The sequence below is a fragment of the Spermophilus citellus genome, assembly GCF_964194105.1.
Source record: "Spermophilus citellus genome assembly, chromosome: 11".
Classification (NCBI taxonomy): domain Eukaryota; kingdom Metazoa; phylum Chordata; class Mammalia; order Rodentia; family Sciuridae; genus Spermophilus; species Spermophilus citellus.
In genome coordinates, this window is record NC_138192.1 from 63524219 (window position 1) to 63546434 (window position 22216).

A 22216-nucleotide genomic window follows, 5' to 3' on the forward strand; every position below is an offset into this window, starting at 1 on the left:
ACTCCTTGGTGTGCAGCCTTTCTTAGTGCTTGCCTCTGAGTAGAACCATCACAGACGATTAGATGGACAGGCATGGATGCTTTCTGAAGGCTCTGCGTTCCATGTTCCAGCTATTCATAATAACCATTGTGTATTTTCATATAAAATAGCCTATATTTTTAAGAAAGTACTTACTAGCCAGATGTGGTGGCACACATTTGAAATCCCAGTGATGGGGAGGCTGAGGCAAGAGGATAGCATGTGTAAGGCCAGTCTTAGCAACTTAGTGATCCTATCTCAAAATAAAAAATAAAGCTGGGGGTGTAGCTCAGTGATAAAGTGCTCCTTTACCTAGTACCCCCCCAAAAGTATTTACTATAAGAGTATATTTTTGAAGGATGCATTGGGTGATAGGTTGAAGCCTGGAAGCAGATCTCTTTGGATTTGCTGTTGTCTCCATCCTGAAGAGTGCAGGTGAGCTCTACCTGTATCTCTAGAGCAGTAAGTATGACACTGGTTGTAGTCTTCAGACCATAAAGGACTTTACATCCCCTGTCTCCTTTAAATGGAAGAAGAAGGGAAACAAAGGTGTGCATAGTACAAACCAAAGTTGCACATGGTACACCTTTGTATATTTACTGGTTCTGTTTTTCTGTCCTGCTCAGGCCTTTTCCTGGGTCTGTCTCTTCCATAGAAAATTCCATAGCAAATTCCCCCATGCATATTTATATGTGGATATATGCGTGTTTTAGATAACATCTGGATACTGAGGCAGAGTTTCCATTCCCCACTTAGAACGTATTTTCCCCTACCCTCTGTAACCATTCCATTAACCTTAAAAGAAATTTCCTCTCTGATGGGGTTAAATAAATTATGAAGACAGATTCTTGATTAATACTACATTAGTCATTTAAAAATCATGGTTTCTGAAGTTAGAAATAGCATCCTTATTTGTGAAGCAACCTCTTTGATAATGTGCTGCATCTTTAAATAGGCTACATTATCACTGGCTGGGAATTGGATTATTTTTTGAGTAGTGTATATGCTTTTGCAATAAACCTTTAGATGGCAGCATCTCTCACCATAAACTATAATTTCAACAGAAGCTCACAGATGTACCTGGTGTTTGAGATAGAAGGATGCTCAGCCTGTCCATGTCGCCTCTTCACTGTGTGAGGATGGAGAAGAACCCTGGGATGTCCACACAGTAGCTCAGGGCTGCACAGAGGGCAGAGCCACAGACCCCTCCCTGGACCTCTTTCCATCACCCATTCCTCTTAGTGATGCAAAATGTTTCTATCACTGTGGCCTTGTTAAAATTATAAGGCAACCACAGAGTCAAGTGGGTGTTTCTGGATCAGAAAGGAATATCGTATTTGGAAGAAGCAGATAGAATCTGGGAATTCTTTTGGCTTTTTAAGCTGTTTTAATTAGGTATGACTCATATACCATACAATTCACATATAATTCATCCACTTAAAAGTATACAGTGCAGTTTTTATCATGTTCACAAAGTTATATAAATGATTGCCACAATTTAATTTTAGAACATTGTATTATTCCCAAAAGCATTCCCTTTGTCATCCCCCCAGGAGCCAGCGCATCCTCAATCAACCTCAGGCGAACACTCAAGCCTTTCATTTCTATAGGTTTGCCTCTTCCCGACATCACACATGAGCAGAATCATATACTAGGTGGTCTTTGGTGCCTGGCTTCTTTCATTTAGCATAATTTTTAGGTTTCATGTCACAGCATGAATGGGTGCTTCATTCCTTTTATTTCCCAACAGTATTCCAGTGTGTGGCTATACACATCCTGTTTCATCAGTCAGTGGGCCTCTGGCTATTTCAAATAATGCCACTATGAATGTATGTGTACAAGTGTGAACATATATTCACACAGGAGTGGAATTGCTGGCTGTGTGGTGACTCTGTGTAACCTTCTGTGCCGAACTGTTTTGTAAAGGTCTTCATCCTTGTCCCTTTCCAGCAGCAATGAGTTGAGGGCTCCTTCTGGTCTTATTAAGAATTCAGATCTTCTGCTGATAAGGTGGGGCCATGGGGAGATGAGACCCTCAGTTTCTCTTGTGTCCTGAGCTGTAGCTAGTCTGACTGTCTGGCCATTCAGAGGTAGCTCTTTCAGCCGCCAGAAAGTCTCATCTTGTGGGCCCCTCACAGTCACTGTGAGTCACCAGCCTGATAAGATGCCTTCACGCAACGGCTGCACAGAGCCTGTTGATATTACAGCTGGCTGTTTGTAGTCTTTGCCTTCCAACTTTGGAGATACCAAGCAATGAAATCATCTTCATCCCAGTTAGAGGAAAATGGTGTGTGTGTGTGTGTGTGTGTGTGTGTGTGTATATATAATATGAAACCCATAAAACCTTCACCACAGGCTATCCAGGTTTGGACATGTCAAAATCACCTCCTTGACACACAGTGAAGACAGCTGTAGAGACTTCAGAGTGGGGGGACCAGGTTTCGTTTTTGCCAGAGTTTACAGTCTCCAAGCTGAGCTTACCCTGTTCAGCAGCCCAGACTGGATGATCCCGCATCTGCTCTGAACTGTGTGTGTGTTCATGGGAAGGGAGGAGGCCGGCTCTTCCCTTAGCATATTTGGGTCTTGGTAAGGACACACGCTGTATGTTCTGAAGCTTTGTTTGCATCTGGAAAAAATTAGCCACACTTAGATCTTTCCCACTGCAGGTCCCGTCAGGAAGCCCAAGTATGTGGAAAGCCCCAGGGTGCCTGGAGATACAGTTATAATCCCGTTCCGAGAAGTGTCCAAGCCCACAGAGCCAAGTGAGAATGGTAAGGACATGTTTTCAGTGACTTCTCCCTCCTCCCTTAAGACTGTCTGGAAGGGCTCTCCGTGTCTGAGGGAACCCGGAGTGCCCCTGCTGGAACACTGCACTGCACTGAATGTATTTGGGAGGATGTTTTCCTCGGGCAGTTTATAGAGATCTACTTGGCTGGTGTAAATTCTTGGAATTATATATGCAGGGTGACAATAGTTGAGTGGTTGTACGTGCATTAAGGGTTGGGTCTTGTTTCCTCTGAGTTTGGGGAACATGAAAAGTCAGCCAGTAGACAGCAAGATGTCTTGTTAATACTTTACCATTTCAGAATATTCAGCACCAGGCTTTAGCTGAAAAGCTGAAACTCACGCAAAGCTTATCATAGCTTTCTTAAGGGAATTTGGTAACTTTCAAAAGCCTGTATATATTTTTTAATCTCTGAAAGTTTTCTTTAGGTGATGTAGATGTAGGGACAAAAATAAATAAATAAAAAATAAAAATCCAAATTGATTGAAACCTTTTCATGAAGACATTTTATTTTTGGAGTGGGGGTGGCAGGGGGGGGGAGGTTTGGTTTCTTTGTCTAAATCCCAAAATAAGCATAACAGGCACTGTGAGCTTGTAGCATGCTGTACTTTCGTTAATAATTCTTTATTTTTTAAGCCAATTCAAGATTTACTTCTGTGTACTTTTCTGAGGAGTTTGCATCTCACAACTCTATAGACTTCAATTTGGGTGTTTGGATTTTACATCATTTTCCTGAAGAAACAAGAGGTTAAGATTCTTGTCCTATTTACAGAAGCTAATTTTGCCCCGAGAGTGGACACAAATTTATGCAGTAATGCTCAAAGAAAACTTAGGAAAGAAAATGCATCCATGTTTCCACTTTGAAATACCAGATCCCCTTCTCAGCCCCATTGTTTGAAGGGGACAGCCCTTCTGTGTTTCAACTTGCATGTGTGTTTTGTGTTTCTATGATGTATGGCAGGAAGTAGGATGTGGTAGGAGAGTGGAGTGGAGTGGTGTGGTGGTGAAAAGAGAGCTCAAAATGAGCTGAAAGGGGGGTGTTGGCAGAAGCTGGAATCAGGAAGTTTGGAATGGGTGGAGGAGGAAATGGCATGGGCACGCTGGTCCAGCAAGAGGTGCTGTTGTAAGCATCCTGGCATGAAGTCCGCCCTTGTCCTTTCTGGCCAGGCCCCAGTTGTGTGGTAGAAGAGGCTCTTGCCACTGATTTGGGCAGAGCAGGGCGTGGCACTGGGTGTGTGTGAGAAGGTAGAGAATCTACTGTGGTGTCCAGTTAGGACAGCCGTGACTGATTAAAAAAAAGTCTCTTTTGGATGTACATTTGCGTGTGCAGACCACCTGTTCTGTCATTTCTGTTTTGTGTGTGAAAAGGAAAACAAAAATCAACTCCTAATGTGAATATCTGTCATTGAACTTCCTGAGCTGAGTTCACATTTCAGATTAAGCCTGCCACCCCTACCCCTCATCCCCACCTGCCTGTCAAGTCATTGCAACCCTAGCAGATCATGGTGCTGGTGTTGTGACTGGCCAAGACACCATAGTATGACTTCCTCCTCCATGACTGAGAATGTTGTTGGGATTTCTGTGTAGGGCACTCCTAAGGCATGAGTGGGAGAGAGAGTTAGGATTTTTATGGCGCTAGGAAAGAAGGTTATAAATAGTTACCATTGTCAACTTTTCTCCCCTTGCCCAAGGCAGAATTGGCCACCTTTCTTGGCAAGAGGAGGTGTTCTTGGGCTTGGCTGTGGTCCGAGCTAAATTCAAGAGCAGCTATTGGCCTGGCTGGAGTGGCCAAAATTTGCATGTGTGCTCACTCCTGAGACCTGAGCTCTCTTACTCAGCCTCTTCAGGACCCTGGCGGCCAGAATTAACGCCATACACAGGCTGCACATATAGGACCTGAGGTTTCCATTTGGGCTCCGATTAAGAAACGTGGTACATTTTCATTTCTTTTAGTGTGGATTTAGGGGTGGTTCATGATTATGGGCACACGACCTGTGTGAAGATAGCCCTGGTGCTGGTATGAGCTGTAGTAGCTACTCAGTTGGTGAGGTGGTGATGGTTGCCCAACAGAATTGAACTTGACAGTTAGCAAAGGGTGATGTGCTTTGTAACCCTCATGGAATCTTTTACAGTTCATGGAATGAAGACTGCCATATTAAAATGTAAATTTTATGCACAGTTCATTGAACCTAAAGGAGAGGCTTCGGAGCTAAAACTAATTGAGTTTATTAAGCCTAGTCATGTACAGACACATGATGGGCAAACTCTAAGGTTTGGGACCAGCATTGTCTCCTAAGTTTCACTTTAAAATTTGGACTTCTGCTTCCCATACTTCCTTTGGGTATTCTTATTTAAGTCTCTCTGACACTTCCGGGTGCTGTTAATAATAGCATGTCAGTATTCACCAGACTGTGGACAACAGCGCCTTGTGAAATGTCTGCTTTCATGTAGATTTGTGAAATATCAAGTTACTCCTAAATATTTGAAATAGTCTTTTCAGACTGTGTTGTCTCACTTTTGCTTTGTTGGCCATGTAGCTATATCAATTCTTAATTCTTGGTTGTATGAAATTTAAATGGAAGTAAAACAAAACCACTGAGCACTTAAGATTTGTTGATTAACTTATAAGTACTTTTGTTGTGTAATTTGTGTGTTAGTTTAGCCATCTGGAAAGTGGGTTCAATTACATGACCTGTGTTTTAAAATTTTTGTTGTTTTTGGAAAGCGAAGAAACTGTGTATTGACGTTTGCATTCACCTGGATACATCTTTAGGAAAAAACATGCTACCATATTTAGTATTTTTATTCTTTTGGTACTGGGGATTGAACTGAGGGGTACTTTAACACTGGGCTACATCTCCAGTCATTTTTACTTTTTATTTGGAGATAGGGTCTCATTAAATTGCTGAGGGTTGGCCTTGAACTTACAATCTTCCTACCCCAACCTCTGAATTCCTGGGATTATAGGAATGTGCCATTGCACTCAGCTTCAGTATTTTTACATATTTTTGAAACACAGAATTTTCTACTCTGGACATTAAAAAAAAAAAGATTGACTTAATGAAGTCTTAAATACAATACAAATCCTCCTCTTTTTTTTTTTCTCCTGTTTAATGGTCCTAAAAAGCTATGTGTCACGTAAGATAGGTTCTTTATAAATAAGCTTGCTGTCAATTAAAATAACATATTACTTTTTGTGGGGATATGTCATTTACCCCCCAAACAATACCTCTGCCTTAATGGAAAGGAAAAAAAACCCAAATTAGGACTCACAACTTTATTTCTTTGAATTAAGGACAACCATCCATATTCACTTAGGGTTGCTTTAATATATCATTAGCAACTTGAGCAAGCTTTGATGGGGAGGGGTGAGAAAGTTTTTAATCTCATGAGTCATTGCTCATTGAAGATCAATCTCAGAATATGACGAAACTTTTTTTTTTTTTCCCTGGTAGTCTGGTTAGCAAATGAAATTGACCCACATGAAACAACAGAATAACTAAATGTAGAAAAGGGGGTCTTTTAGATAATGTTTAAATATTTCATTGGTTACTATTTCAGACATTCAAAGATGTAGAGAATGAAAGAGGTATAAAGAATAATGGCATTTATCAGCCCATCACCTAGTTAAGAAATAAAACATAATTGTGTATTTCCTCTGATCATTTTATCTTTCCTTTCCCAAAAGGTAGCCTTAATTCTGCTTTATCTTTAATTTTCAGCTTCTTAAAATGGTGACGCACCATTTAACTAATGGCTGCATAAGATTTAGTTAGATGAGAGTTTAGAAGTGGGCATGCTTGGTATGTGTCCAGTGGGAGAGGGGCTAGAGGTGGAGAAGCCATTCATTCTACATTACCTTCAATAAATATTTTTTAAAAAATATTTTTGTACTGGGAATTGAATCCAGGGTCTTTATTGCTGTGTTACATCTCCAGCCTTTTTTTCCCCTTTAATCTACAAATGTTTTATTTACTACCTCTACTTTTAACATAGTCTATGCACTTCTAAATATTTAAAAAGACTAGATGTTTCAAATAAGGACATAAGTTTGTCCACTCCCTGCCCTTTTTATTTTTTATTTTGAGACAAGATCTTGCTAAGTTGCCAAGGCTGGCTTTGAATTTGGCTTTGAATCTTCCTGTCTCCGCCTCTCGTGTCTCTGTGTTACAGGGGTGCAATACAATGTCTGGCAATATTAATTGAATGTTTAAGCTGTGAAAGGCAGTATACCAGATGCTATTTAAGATGAGTTGTCAAGGGCCTGGGTTGGGGCTCAGTGGTAGAGCACTTGCCTAGCATGCGTGAGGACTGAGTTCATTCCCCGGCACTCCATAGAAATAAACAAAATAAAGGTATTGTGTTCATTTAACTAAAAAAAAAATTGTTAAAAAAACGATGAGTTATTAAGCTAAGTGCCTGTGATCCCAGTAACTCCAGAGGCGGGAAGATTGCAAGATCAAGACCAGCCTCTGCAACACAACGAGACCCTGTCTCAAAATAAACAAGGGATGTGGCTTAGTGGTAGAATACCCCTGGATTCACTCCCCAGTACTGGGGGGCGGGGGAGTCTTCAAGTGTTGGTCCTTTCTTCACTGAGCCTTAGTATCTGGTGGGGGGAGTAAAGACCTGCCTACAGAGTGACTAATTCAAAGGAGGAAATACTAATGTGAGGTGTGTGATAAATTGAGAGTTCAGCAGATAGAGATTTTGAGCATGAGGAAGACTTAATTGGTGCCATGCTTTAAGATGTACCGGGTATCAGTCCATTCAGGCTGCTCTAACTAAACAACCATAGCAAGGTGGTTTATAGACATCAGAAATTGATTTCTCACAGTCCAGGAGCTCAAGAAGTAAAAATTGAGGTGTCTGTAGATTTCATGTCTGATGAGGGCCAACTTCCTGGTTCAGAGACAGGCGTCTGTTCATAACCTCACAGGATGGAAGGGGCCACAAGACCCTCCTTTATCAAGGACTAATCCCATTCGTAAGGGCATAGCCTCCTGAAGGCCCCACTTTCTAATATCATCACCCTGTGGGTTAGGATTTTATTTTAGAAATCTGGGGAGAAGGAATACCCACGAACATTTGACCATAGATTTTTGGCAACAAAGTCGGATGGAAGGGGGTAGGAAGAGACTAAGGTCAGGGACAATGATAAGAAAACGAGCTCAGTGATTAAATGAGAGAATAAATAAAGCCTCACAATGGACCAGGGTCAGGAGAAAAGAGGATGAATAGGGAGACTGTTGAGGTTGCGAGGAGCTGGGAGCCATAGTGACAAAGGTGACAACCCCTGTGGCTACACTAAGAGGACATTGGAGGAAGGGGTCTCAGGGTTTGGTTTGAGTTCAGTTTCAGGTGTGTGGACTTCAGGTGCTGGTGGAACATCGAGACTAGAGTGTCCAGCCCGTGGCTGGAATCAAACTGGGCTTCAAGAAGGAGCTCACTCAGCATGTAAACTGGTAGCCATTTGCTCAGAGGTAAGAGGGTGAGATCAGTTAGACTAGGGAAGAAGATCTAGTATCTTTTGAGAGAAGAAGACTAAGAAACATTGTTTTTTTTATTTACAAGCTATGAATAAGAACTGGAAGAAGCACCTGCAAGAGAGGTAGAAGTCACCCACCCATAAGACCTGTGACCATGGGTTTTCTCTCCATCTTTAATGACAATTTCTACTTTCTCTCTTACAGCACAGAGTTTGCAAGGTCAGAAAATCAAAAGAGAGGATGTACGATTTAAAAAGGAGAATAAAAAAATTATATGCTTAGTAGGGCCGTTTCAGGAACACTGGGAAGGTAAATGAGTTGAAGTTACATAGATACATGATGAGGAAGTAGAATTGGTGAGCATAGTCCCTTCTTTTAATCTCAAGAAGTTCAGTAGGTAGATAGGGGGAGCATGAAAGATTAGCCAGGCAAGGGCTGTGTGTGGCTATAGTTTTTATTGATTTTTAAGAAAAGGGATTTGCTTTAACATAATTTATACTTCAAGCAGAGCTTCTCCAAATATAGGCTGTGGAATTCTAAGGTGCCCCCAAGATTCTGTCAGGGATTTGTGAGGTCAAACTCTTTTTATAATAATCAAAATCAGTAGTAAAACTTGCAATACCTGCTCTTCAAGGCAGGGGCACCAACTACCTAGTCATGGTATTTTTCACTGCCATGTACTTGCATCAGACATGATAATTCACTGAAGAATGTCCTTGACAAAGCACTAAAAATAATGAATGTTATTAAATCTTGACCCTTGAATACCTATCTTTTTAATATTCTGTGCAGTGAAGTGGGAAGTCTGCATAAAGCATTTCCGCTGCATGCTGAAGTGTGATAGGTGTCTCGAGGCAGAGCATTGTGTGATTGTTTGAATTGCAAGCTGAACTAGCCACATTTTAAATGGAACATCATTTTTATTTGATGTAATCACTGGCAAACTATGGCTATTCAGAATTGAGCGCTTGTCACACATTTTCTTCAAAAGGAATGAAATGAGCCTGTCACTTCAATTAAAAAAAAAAAAAATAAAAACACTTCACAAGATTAGTTGTCAATGCTAAAACTTGACCTTTTAAATGAAAATTAGGTTTTTGGAGAAATTTGCATCTGATATGTTGAGCTTGATGGCTTCCCAAGACATTTCAGTTAAGATTTGTGATAATATTAATGAATATGATATTTTGATACTGTATAATGAAATGAGTGAACATTTTTAAGATCTTCAAAATCAACATTTTCCAATTGGTCCAAAGTAGGATGTTATAAAATCTTACATGGATAGAAGATCCATTTATTTATTTTTCATAGTACTGGGGATTGAACCCAAGGGTGGTCCTTTTTATTTTTAATTTTGAGATAGGATATTGTAAAGTTGTCCAGTCTGGCCTTGAACTTGGAATCCTCCTGCCTTAGCCTCCCTCCCTGAGATACAAATATGTGCCATCTCTTCCAGCAAGATTCATTTAAGATACAAAACAATCTGGGGTATAGCTCAGTGGTAGAGTGCTCAAGAAGCTCTGGGTTCAGTTCCCAGCATCAAAACAAAAACATATCCCAACAGAATGAGTGCAGAAACAGACTAAGACTCTACCAGTTTTCTATTAAATCAAATAGTAAAGATATTTGTGAAAAGGTAGAATAACGTCATTCTTTCTGACTTTTTAAATTGGAAGTATAGTTGTTTTTATTAAAATGTTAATTAACTTGTCATAGGTTTTATTTTAAAATGAACTTACATTTTAAAAATTCATATTTTTAATTTCTACTATGATAAATATCAATAGATATAATTGTTATAAACTGAAGCTCATTGAAGTCCTCTAATTTTAGGGAGTGAATCCTGATGTCAAAATGTTTGAGAATCTGCTGGCTTAGAAGAGAGGAAGACCATAAAAATAGAGATAAGAAAATTGATCCAAACTTTACAAGTTACCTACACTTGAGAGGATGGGCATTTAGAGCTAAGTGAGATACTTTGAAAGAAGAAATGATAAATTTTAACATCTACTATTTTGGAAGACTGGCATTAGTCAGTTGTTCAAGGTCACATAGATAGGAAGTAGCCAGATGTTGTCCATGATGCCCAGTGCTCTGTGGAGTATGTGGAGGATAAGGGTGAAGAGGTCTTCTTTATGGAGTGACCACTGGCCTCCAGGGACCTGCACAGTTCTAACAGAATCTGGTTTTAAGAAGAGGGGATCATTAGATGGTAAATGAAGCAGTCTGAGCCAAATTGAGACAGTTTGGCAATCAACAAAAGGAGGGAATTTATTGTCTTGGAATACTGAGTTCAGAAAAAGCTACTTGGGTCAGAAAGATTATAAACAACTATATTTTTAGGTAAGAAAAATTCAAGTACATCTGTAAACATGTATAAACTTTTTTTCATATGAACTTATGAAACCAGAAAATGAAATAATAGGAAATGTGGGCTCTTAGTGTTAAAACTGATGCAGATAATGACCAGCTTTATAGCATCCTGTGGTTTATAAGGTATTTCTGACATTATTGGTTTTGAGGCTCACCATCTATAGTAGGAAGTGGGTACAGCACTTAACTGATAGGAAATTGAGGTTCAACACCTGAAGGGCTCAGAATCCTGTTAACATCTTCTGCAGTATAAAAAAGGCGAGGAGGAGACTGGGAAAGGCATTGAGGTTTTGAATTTACCTTGATAGCAACTGGGGAGCTGGTCAGTTAGTGGACTGCTCCTCAGTGTTTGTACTCCACACACAAATCTAACAGGGTCTGAAAACAGGCAGGCAGGAAGTGATTTAAGAACTTGCCTTTAGGGGCTGAGGTTGTGGCTCAGCTGTAGAGCCCTCGCCTAGCATGTGTGAGGCCCTGGGTTCAATCCTCAGCACCACATAAAAATAAATAAATAAAATAAAGGTATAAAAAAAAAAATCCAAGGGGCTGATGAAAGCCTTTAAAAAAAAAAAAAAAAAAAAAAGAACTTGCCTTTACCTTTCTGTATGGGTTAGCCTTCCACAAGCGTGTGACGTTGAGGAGTCCATGAAGACATTATTGGGCCAGTTGTAGTGGTGCACACCTGTAATCCCAGTGACTTGGGAAGCTGAAGCAGGAGGATCACAAGCTCAAAGCCAGCCTGGGCAACTGAGTGAGACCCTGCCACAAAATAAAAAGGGTTGGGGATGTGGCTAAGTGGTTGAGCACCCCGGGGTTCAATCTCTGGGACCAAAAACAAAACAAAACCAAAAAAAAAAAAAAAAAACCCATTATTGGGAGGAATATCACTGGCCATTCTGAGCCTAACAGATTCCCAGGAAGTATAAGGTTAGCTATTCTCTCAGTTCCAAATACAGCCACCACAAATTCTTTGGAGTGAGATTTGAAGTGAAATGAGGTCTTTCTTCTTCCTATCCCTTATCCCACTGATAATGGGTAAAGTATGTCCATTATTGATGAGTGACTTAATATTAACTACCTGAATGAAAATAGACTTTCCTTTTAGTGGCCTAGTACAATTTGATCTGGAGGTTATGTTGGAGTAATAATTAGCTTAAAGTAGATCATACGGCTATTCAACGCACAGTATTTGGTGAACAACTACAAAAGTAGAAATGCATTTCCATTTCCCAAGGGAGTGCACCCAGTTGAGCTCCCAGGCAACTCTTCTCTCCCAGAATGGCACTGTCATTCTTCACCCAGAGGTCCTTGTACCAGAAAGAACAGTTCAGTGAGAGAAGACTGTGCATTAGGGAAGGAAAGACATGGACGACTTGAGGTGGATGGAGGAATTCAGACTTTTAAAGATATGGTCACTAGGATGATATTATAGAAGAGTGAATGAAGTTTGAAAACACAGTTAGGATAGGGGATAGGAAAGGTAGCAGAATACAACAATTACTAATAGGGCATTATGTAAAATTGTGGATGTGTAACCGACGTGATTCTGCAATCTGCATTTGGGGTAAAATTGGGGGTTCTTAACCCACTTCAATCTAATGTATGAAATATGATATGTCAAGAGCTTTGTAATGTTGTGAACAACCAATAAAAAAAAAAATTAAAAAAAAGAAAAAAAAAAAGAAAACACAGTTAGGAATCCTTTGGAAGAAATAAAATTGTAGTGGCTTAATGGATGCAAAATGATATAAAGAATGTCTCCATTCATCCTGAACCCCAGTAGGGTTTGAGAACATGAATTTGGGTGTCTCTTTAAACTCAGCAGTTGAACTTGGAATTGCTACTGCTCCCTAACTCATCAGAAGGGGGGTGATTTTTGGATAACTATGTTTTTTTCAAATTTTTTGTTGTTGTTGAAAACCTGAGGTGTCTCTCAATAGCCCCAGTGTGGAGGTGGCCTTGACTCTGCTGGGGGTGATAATGTCCCTCGGCTTCATATAGGACTTACACAAGATCTGGGGCTTTCAAATGAGCCTCCAGTGAGCCATAGGCTGTGCCTGTGTTTGTTGCAGGGGTAGGTTCTGTGACAACTGCCTGTGTACAACTGTACTCTGCCTCCACAGCAGCTGCCAAGTGGGAGTAGTTGCTGGCTTTTTCCCCAGAGTGTTTCAGGTTGAACCAGAAGCTAGACTTTCGGGGGCATAGTCACAATCATGTGTTAGTATGGAGGTTGTTTCGAAAGGAAAGGAGGTGGTGGAGAAACCACTGAGATCTACCCCCTTACCCACTTCTTCCCCTTTCCATCTGGGTTGTATGCCCGCCCTCCAGTCCAGCTGCTACTCAAGATAAAATAGCAACCCTGCCTGAGCCTTGGGGCTTGGGAGTGGAGAGGGTTAGGGGAGGGGAGACCCATCCTATGCCGAATGGTTCAGCCCTTGGGTGTGCCTGGGTTGTGTTGATTTTGTTTGGTTCACGCCCTCTGTTCCCAAATGCCCATCTACCTTGGGAATCTAACTGTGGTTTGAAGTCTCTGGTGGGAAGGGATCTTCTGTAGAGCAGCACAGGGGTGTGGTCCACCCGCCCTGGGTGGTTCCCTTTCCAAGAGTTGTCTACTGATCCCTCACATTATGAGTTGAATGCAAATAATCCGGAAACATCAGGGCTCTCTCACCCCAGAACAATCAATCCTTGGTTACCACAGGGCTGCAGTTTTCTAGAGTCAATAAAACATACCTTAAGCTGCAAACAGCTCTTCTTCCTTCCCCAAATATTGAGAACCAGCAAGTGACTGAGTGCCTTTCCTTTCCTGAAGATGCTGCCAGCCTGATTTTCCTCATAGCTGCCATTCTGGGTGCATGTCATAGCAAAACTGATATGCGAAATGAGAATAATACAGATGGTCTTCTCAAAAGCTCTGTTTAATTTTTGCAGTTCCTTACAAAGGCAAAGTTAACAGCAAACTTTGTTGTTGACATCATTGCTCAAAAGGAACATCATTGTGTTGTTTTTTTCCTCATTTTGTTTTTCTAAAACCTCTACCATTATCTTCAGATTTCTACATCTTAGAGAAGATGGGTTTATATATGGATGGATCTTGGTGTCTGGATAATTAAAAAACAGTAAAACACCGAGTGACTGTATTGTATGTTGTGCATTGTTTGCTCTTGAGTTTGACTTGTGTAATCTCAGTGTGCTTTGTATGTGATTTCATCCGCATGGATGCTGACTTAAAAATTTGAAAGAGTCAATGTTGATATTTTGGCATCCATAATCAATGCTTAGGCTTTTGTTTACAAGGTTAACTTCCAGCTCAACATTTAAATTGGAATCCAATAATAAAATTATCTTAAATACAAAAAGCCAAATGACCTAATTTCGGGAAGAAACCCAGAAAGGCCCTACTTTCCAGCATTACCTGTGGAGCATTCCGAGAATATAGGCTGATTTTTTTTTTTTTACATCTCCTCATGGACAACAGTGCATTGCTGAAACCTGTTTCTTTTTTTTTTAATTTTTTTATTGGTTGTTCAAAACATTACATAGTTCTTGATATATCGTATTTCACACTTTGATTCAAGTGGGTTATGAACTCCCATTTTTACCCCGTATACAGATTGCAGAGTCACATCAGTTACACTTCCACTGATTTACATATTGCCATACTAGTGTCTGTTGTATTCTGCTGCCTTTCCTATCCTCTACTATCCCCCCTCCCCTCCCCTCCTCTCCCCTCCCCTCCCCTCCTCTCTCTCTACCCCCTCTACTGTAATTCATTTCTCCTCCTTGTATTATTTTTCCCTTTCCCCTCACTTCCTCTTGTATATAATTTTGTATAACCCTGAGGGTCTCCTTCCATTTCCAAGCAATTTCCCTTCTCTCTCCCTGTGCCTCCCACCTCTCATCCCTGTTTAATGTTAGTCATCTTCTCATGCTCTTCTTCCCTACTCTGTTCTTAGTTACTCTCCTTATATCAAAGAGGACATTTGGCATTTGTTTTTTAGGGATTGGCTAGCTTCACTTAGCATAATCTGCTCTAATGCCATCCATTTCCCTCCAAATTCTATAATTTTGTCATTTTTTAATGCAGAGTAATACTCCATTGTGTATAAATGCCACATTTTTTTTATCCATTCGTCTATTGAAGGGCATCTAGGTTGCTTCCACAGTCTTGCTATTGTGAATTGTACTGCTATGAACATCGATGTAGCAGTGTCCCTGTAGCATGCTGTTTTTAGGTATTTAGGGAATAGACCCAGAAGGGGAATAGCTGACATGTTTCACTGAGTTTTTAAGTCCTTGTTTTAGTGAGGTTTCTCAGTGATCGGTGGCTTGAGTTGGAATTCTGATTTTGACCATTGCTGCTGCGGAACATGCAGATTTTCCACCAAGGTCTTCCTGCCCCTGCCCGGCTTAATGAGAACTTAGATTTCAGTTTTATCCCTGAATCTAAACAGCCTGGGTCTCTGCCAGCATGTCACTTGGGTTTTGCATCATTTTAGCCCCCTTGGCATTGCCCACTCCGTGCCCTTTAAGGTGAACGGGAAGACTTTTTCTTACCCAAAGGGGTGTCTGAATTACCCATTCCCCCCACTGGTTTGGGAATAGGAATTGCTATCAGATAACAACACTGGGTTTTTCTGGTTCAGGTTGAATATTTCACCCTTTAAACTTGGAATTTCTCTGTTACTGTTTTCTTAACCTGTCACAGCTTCTTAATTAGAATGTACTGCTAGAGGACAAGCCGCATTGTCAAACTTGGTGCATTTTATAAAAATACACAAAAGTGCCAGACAAGCAGCTATAGTGCGAACTCATCCAGATGCGAAGCTGAAATTCCCCAGAGGGGCATCTTATTGTTTTCTTTCTTTGTTCCAGAAGCAAAGACCGATAATGAACCGAGCTGTTCACCGGCAGCTCAAGAACTGTTGACAAGGCTGGGATTTTTACTGGGAGAAGGGATCCCAAGTGCCACACACATAACCATTGAAGACAAAAATGAAACCATGGTAATGCCCGAGGAAGACACTGCATTTCATACCTGCTCAGAGGATGAATGAAGCGATAACCAATCTTCCTTTCCCCAGGAGGGGGGAAGTCATTGTTTGGTCAAATGAGTTCTGGGCTGTTGTGTATTGAAATTTATTGCAACAGTTTGTTTCTGGGTGTTTGTAGAGAGGGGGTTAGGGAAAAGCAGAGGGAGCAGAACTTAAGAAAATGTCCACATTAACCTTCTAGTCACTCCCTGGAGAATAGCAGCTACACGAATTAAAGTGGCTAAAAGAATTCCTTCATAACGATACCACTTTTATCTTTATAGCACCATTCTTCTCATCTGGCTGCTTTGGTATTTGCTTTCCTGTGCCTTTTTAGCTGTTGGGATTTTGGAGGGTCAGTAGGGTGAGGAAAAGATTTATAGGAGATGAGGCAGAGACAAAATGAGATGAGATCAAATGGTCCATCTACCGGGAAGGCGTGCCTGTCCAAGGGGACAGCAGCCAGCAGCACTCTGCTACTTCCAAGATGTGTGCCTGTGAGCAGCAGTGAGGGGCTGGACCCCGCCCTCCACAGCCACCACCACTGTGAGGGTCTCTGTGAGGGAGGTGTCCTGGGTTGATTGAGACACAGTGGCCACCAGGCTCCTTCCCTCATCTCGGAGCCCATAAATCTTCACGAATTGAATCAGGCTGCTGTGCTCATGAAACGTTACAAAAACAGTCCCCAGGTTTTCTGTACAGAGGTCAAATAACCCATTTGTTTTCTGCAGATTTTAAATGAGAGGAAGTCTGTCTGTTTGCCATTTCTGATTCTCTAAATTATTGCTAAGACTGCCCTTTTAATAAAAAGGAAAATCACAAAGGAAGGGAACAGAACAAAGATACTTCTCTTTTTAACATTTTGGAAGACCATATATGTATGTATGTCTGTATGCATATATACACACACATATATACACACACATTTATATATTTATGTCTATTCATGTCTCCTCCTAGAATTTAAAAACTGCCCTCTATTTTTTTCTTTTTCGTTTTTTTTTTAAGTTTTATTGTTTTAACATCAAAAGCGTGTGTTGAAGTGTCCTGTGTCAGCTGTGCTAACTCCTCCTTCCATTCATCTTGCAGTGCACAGCTCTGAGCCAAGGCATCAGTCCTTGCTCCACATTAACAAGCAGCACGGCATCTCCTAGCACCGATAGCCCCTGCTCAACCTTGAATAGCTGTGTCAGCAAGACGGCAGCCAACAAAAGTCCCTGTGAGACCATTAGCAGCCCTAGTTCCACCCTGGAAAGCAAGGACAGTGGAATTATCGGTAAGAAGCACACTGCTCGGTAATGTAATGGCTTGGTGCTTGTCAACCAGAGCACTCACCAGGCACTTCTCAAGTGGGTTTTAGCATGGTCTGTGAAGGTCAATCTGCCAGGGTCTGCCCTGTTCTTTGCAGGCAGCACTGGGTCCATGTGCAGCTGAGAGAATGAAGGATTAGCTTTTACATTCCTTGATTTTTATTTTATAACACTGGGCTCATGGTTTAAAAAAAAAAAAAAGTCTTCCCAATCAGAGAGGCCTGGACAGTTCAGATCTGGCCTGTGAGGTTACAAAAATTCTCCTTCCTCACCAGTCAGTTCCATCTGTTGGGCATCAGTTCCCCCTGGGGCACCTAGCAAAGCAGTGAATTCCCTGCATATTAAGAACTCTCTTCCCAGCCCAGTCTCAAAGTCACTCATCTTGCAGATAATAGGTCAGACATTATTCTCCAGAGTTTCTTATGACAGGATCTTGACCACTGTTTTGAGGCCAGGATTTTTTAAGGAAGTGTTCCCTTCACCCCCACACACCCACACCTATACTGCAGGTGTGTTTTGCCTGAACCGAACTAGGTGGCTTGAGCAATGTTTAATTGACTTCTTTGCACCCTTCTTTCCTTCTTGAGAAAATTAAGGATTTTGATTTATTAAGTAGTTCCTAGACCTAGGTGTGTATTAAAATCATATTGAAGAGCCCTTAGTGTTATATCCTATCCCAGACAGGCTCCCAAATGTTTCTGCAGGTGGGCTCAGGCATCTGTGGTCTCAGGTCTCCAACTTGGTGCCCTTCAGACAGCAGACAGGTGGAGCCCTGGAAGAACTAACTGTGCAGGCCTCTCTAGGCTCTAAGATTGTATTTCAGTTTCACAGTGAAGCTCTCATTAGTTAATAACACCTTTGGCGAATCATGCACGTCTTTGAGGGATATTTGTGTTTTATTATGGACTAAACTCCTCTTCCACATTCAGATATAATCAATTGGAAGGACATTTGAGCTCCTTGTTTTCTTCAGTCACCTGCAGTTTCTTTCAAGTTTAATTTTGATTGATTGATTGATGGAGCTAGGGACTAAACCCAGGCCTTGTACTTTCTAGGCAAGTGCTTTACCACTGAGCTATGCCAACATCTCCTCTTTCGAGAAAGATTTGGAAGACCAAGTCACAGGTTCATCCAGGTTGGACATTGGAGATTGCCCCAGAGGGCCTCTGAGAGTCCTGGAAATGGGGTGTGGACTGCTTTTTTTGAAATACAATTCACCTGTCCTATTATTCACCCATTTAAACCAGTGAATGCTTTTTTCTTAGTGTATTCAGCATTGTGTAACCTTCACCACAATTGACCTTGGAACGTTTTCATCATTCCAAAAAGAAACACTCTACCTGATAAAAGTCACTTCATTTCCTCCCAATATCCCCAGTTCTAGTCATCTGGCATCCTACTTTCTCTCTCTGTAGATAAGCTTCTTGTGGACATTTCATATTAATGGAAAGTGTCTCTTGTAGGAAAGTTGAATTCTTTTCACTTAGTTTCAAGGCCTTCGTGAGTTTATTCTGTTTCTATATCTCATCTGATCCCTCTTTCCCTTGTTGTACATTCTAGTTCAACAAACGTTTTCTAGCATCATTTCTGTTCTCATGCCCTGTCTCTTCCTGAGCTGTCCACCATGGAGAGATCTTTGATATGAATTCGGCAGTAACTTGGTGACTTTTTTTTTTTTTTTAGCTCTTATGAAATTTCATCTCCTTTAGACAATTTATCTCTCTTTAAGGATTTGACTAGTGCTACTTTTTTTTATAGTCTTCTTTTTATTGTATGTTCTAATGGCATTACTCCTCTCTGATTGTAACCAAGTCAGTTTTTTGTTCTGACAGAAACACTTTTAGTAACAGAGAACCTCCCATTCCTTCCCAGCCTTCTTTCTCATTAAGATACAATGTTGGAATTTTAAAAGTATTTTAAACAGGAAAGAAAAGGTGCTGTTTTGCCCTTCTGTATTGTCATTGAAATTAAGCTGCAGGAGTTTCTTAACTAATACTTCATTTTATATAATTCAACCAACCCCAGAGTGATTCGTCCCCTTATTACCTGCTTCCCATAACTCTTCCTTCAATGTGTTTATTTATTTTCCTTCAATGTGTTTATTTATTTTTTAAAAATTTGTAATTGTAGATGGACAACATGCCTTTATTTTGTTTATTTTTATGTGGAGCTGAGAATTGAACCCAGTGCCTCCTACAAGATAGGCAAGTGTTCTACCACTGAACTACAGTCCCAGCCCCTTCAATGTATTTATTCTTGTTTCATTATTTAATTTCTCTTCATATGGACAGGGATCTCATTTTTGTAAGTATCTCCTGGGTTCTTATCCCAGTTTTGGGATTGAGAAATTAAGGAAAGAATGGCTGCTGGATCAAGTTGCATTGAACGAGGGAGAATTCAGTTGTTTTATAAAGAACTGTATAGGATTCCAGGTTGGCTTTGTCAGACCTTTTAATATCTGTGTTTTAAGCTCTCCCTTGATGGTTATCTCTTCCTTGCATGTCACCCAAACTGCCCTTCACTCCTTGGCTCAAGATAACTTGATTCTAAATATGAAAAGTGGTGGAAATTGAGATGAAAGTGGGAGCAGTAAGAAAGACATTGGCCGGCGAGGGTTGTGGCTCAGCAGTAGAATGCTCGCCTAGTACATGCAGGGCCGTGGGTTCGATCCTCAGCACCACATAAAAATAAATGAGGGCTGGGGATGTGGCTCAAGCGGTGGCGCGCTCGCCTGGCATGCGTGCGGCCCGGGTTTGATCCTCAGCACCACATACCGACAAAGATGTTGTGTCCGCCGAGAACTAAAAAATAAATATTAAAAATTCTCTCTCTCTCTCCTCTCTCACTCTCTCTTAAAAAAAATAAATGAATGGAATAAAGATATTGTGTCCAACTACAACTAAAAAATAAATATTAAAAAAAAAAGATGATGACAAGTCCCTATATCATGAAAGACCCCAGCTCCGGGAGAACATGCTTGCTGCTTGTTAGTTGCTCTCCTGCAGGGGCGAGGTCCGTAGGTGGATGAGAGAGAAGCATTGTGCTGGTAACAACATGCCTCTGTTTCCTTTCCTCTGGAACCTGTTGCCAAGGCACACATTGGTAGGGAGGAGAAGGAAGAAAAGCAAGAACTTCCTCTCCGGGTGGACTACAGCCACAGGTCTTTGAAGATGCAGCAGTAGCAAGGCCAGAGAGGGAAAAAGCTTCCTCTGCTGTTAGTTGAGGGTGCACATGTTCCATTGCCTCTCAGCAGAGTGGGTATCTATGACGCACTTGTGGTTCTGTGATTGCTGGGGTGGGGTGTGCCTTTTGCCATCTGAAGAACATGCCAATTTTGCAAGGTGTAGCCTGGGATTGTGGGCATCTTCAATGTTTGAGTAAAACATTGGAGAGCACCATGATCCTTGCAGGCAGGGATGTAGGTGAGACACATTGGCTGCCCACATTGGAAGGCCTGCAAGTGGCTTGTAAAACAGGCTGGTGAGGATCCATACACCATATTACATAAGGCCTGGAGAAGGGAGGAAGTGGCTTTCCATTTAATTTTCCATTTTAAGTAGTTTCAGACTTGCCAACCAATAGAGCAGGGGTTGGAATGGCAAGGGCTTTGGGGTAGGCTGGTTACAATGTGCACGCAGCTGGCTCAGCATTACACACTTGGGGTAGCACGGGGCCCAAAGCAGTGTTGCATACACATTTATTAGCACAGTTTATTCAGGGCATTTAGGGAAGATTTCAAACAGTGCTAAGCCATCCTTAAACATTCCCCAGCCTCCTCTTACTAGTCAAGCCGATTTCTGGCATGCTGATTATATTTAACCCAGTAGTTTTGCCCAGCAGATGCAGAGTAAGGAAGCATGTGTTCCCACATGCCTGGGCAACCTCCTCAGGGCTGCCAAAGGTACCGTGTCTATGTTGCTTCAGCTGCTTAGGAGAAGTGCAGGCCAGTGACCGTTAGAAGAAATTACTGGGCCTCTTCCAGTCTGTGGAGGCCAGGGTTTAATTATCTTCCCTGCTCCCTTTTCAACTTTATTATGTTATCCAGAGGGGAGTCCCACTTTATCCTAGTTCAAGAGGTTCAAGTACTTCCAACATAAATGTCTTTGGAAGTATAATAATTCTGTCATGTAGAAATACTGTCTAAGCTGGATGAGATTAACTGAATTCCCTATGAATATTTTTTTTAAATTTTGTTTAAAGTTCCTTAACATTGGCATTACTTAGAAGTCAGTGTCTGATTTTCAAATTTGCAATGGGAGAAATCTTCCAAATGTGAAATGCAGCTGTACCCGATCACCATAAAATAACTTTCAATTACTTGCTTTGAAAAAAAAAAAAACTTTAAAAGAAGTATGCTTTTAGAGGTGTTTCTTCTGTGCCTGAGAAAACTTTTTTCCCTTAATGACATTCCTCTGACTATAACTTGCTTCTGTTACAAATGGCAATCGTAAGCTGTATTAATCCCAGCTTAAAAAAATAAAGTATGTGTATTCATTGGAATGCGTATGAAAACCACTTAGGTTTTTAAAAAACAGCATTGCTGAAAACAGTGGGTTTTAAAGTACTTTCTGAGTTAAATGTTTAATTTTTATGTCCATATTATGATAAATGTTTTATATGTATATGTATTTATTTCAAGAAAACAGGCTGTTATTTCTCCATGTAGGAAGAAAGAGGATAGAGCCTGGATGAAGAGAAAATAACCAAAGTCAGCTTTCCTGTTAAGATTAAAAAAAAAAAATCCTGTCCATTAATAATAGATGTGCTGAGAAGGACTTAGAGGTAGCAATTAGAAAATTTCTGGCTGAGGGTGGGGTCTGTTAAAAGCCAGTCCTCCCTTATGTTCCCTTTTTCTATTTTGACCTGTTGAAATTTACCATTGCTGAAGTATTTCTGTGTGTCCTGCATCTGCTTCCTCTCAAGATGTGCTATAAAACAGCTTTGTGAAGGCAGGAAAACTCCATGTCTCCCCCACTCACGTGTCTCCCCACAGTGCAGGTGCGTGGTCCACCTGCCTGGCTCCCAACACCTGAGCTCGAATGCGTGAGCGGTTTTCAGAATGGCGCAGTGCTGGGTTTCTGCTCTTCCACTGCCTACCTGCCTTCCCTTCCCCATCCGTTCCTCAGGTGCTTGTCTGTCTCCTCTTGTTCAGTTTGAAGCAGGGAGGCAAGTGTAAACTTAGGGGAATATCTTTGTAGAACTGAT

At 41.1% G+C, this 22216-nt stretch overlaps 1 protein-coding gene across 5 annotated transcripts in view; it reads left to right on the forward strand.

Moving 5' to 3' along the window:
* The window catches only part of TANC1 (tetratricopeptide repeat, ankyrin repeat and coiled-coil containing 1), a 233612-nt gene that overhangs the window by 143152 nt on the left and 68244 nt on the right, over positions 1-22216 (forward strand). For 3 of the 5 annotated variants that reach the window (XM_081260654.1, XM_081260655.1, XM_081260656.1), the window contains 3 exons: positions 2685-2789; positions 15544-15674; positions 16791-16977. In XM_081260654.1, coding sequence (XP_081116780.1) covers positions 2685-2789; positions 15544-15674; positions 16791-16977 — 423 coding nt within the window. The remainder of the gene's footprint in view (positions 1-2684; positions 2790-15543; positions 15675-16790; positions 16978-22216) is intronic. The other 2 variants (XM_081260657.1, XM_081260658.1) reach the window with 2 other exon arrangements.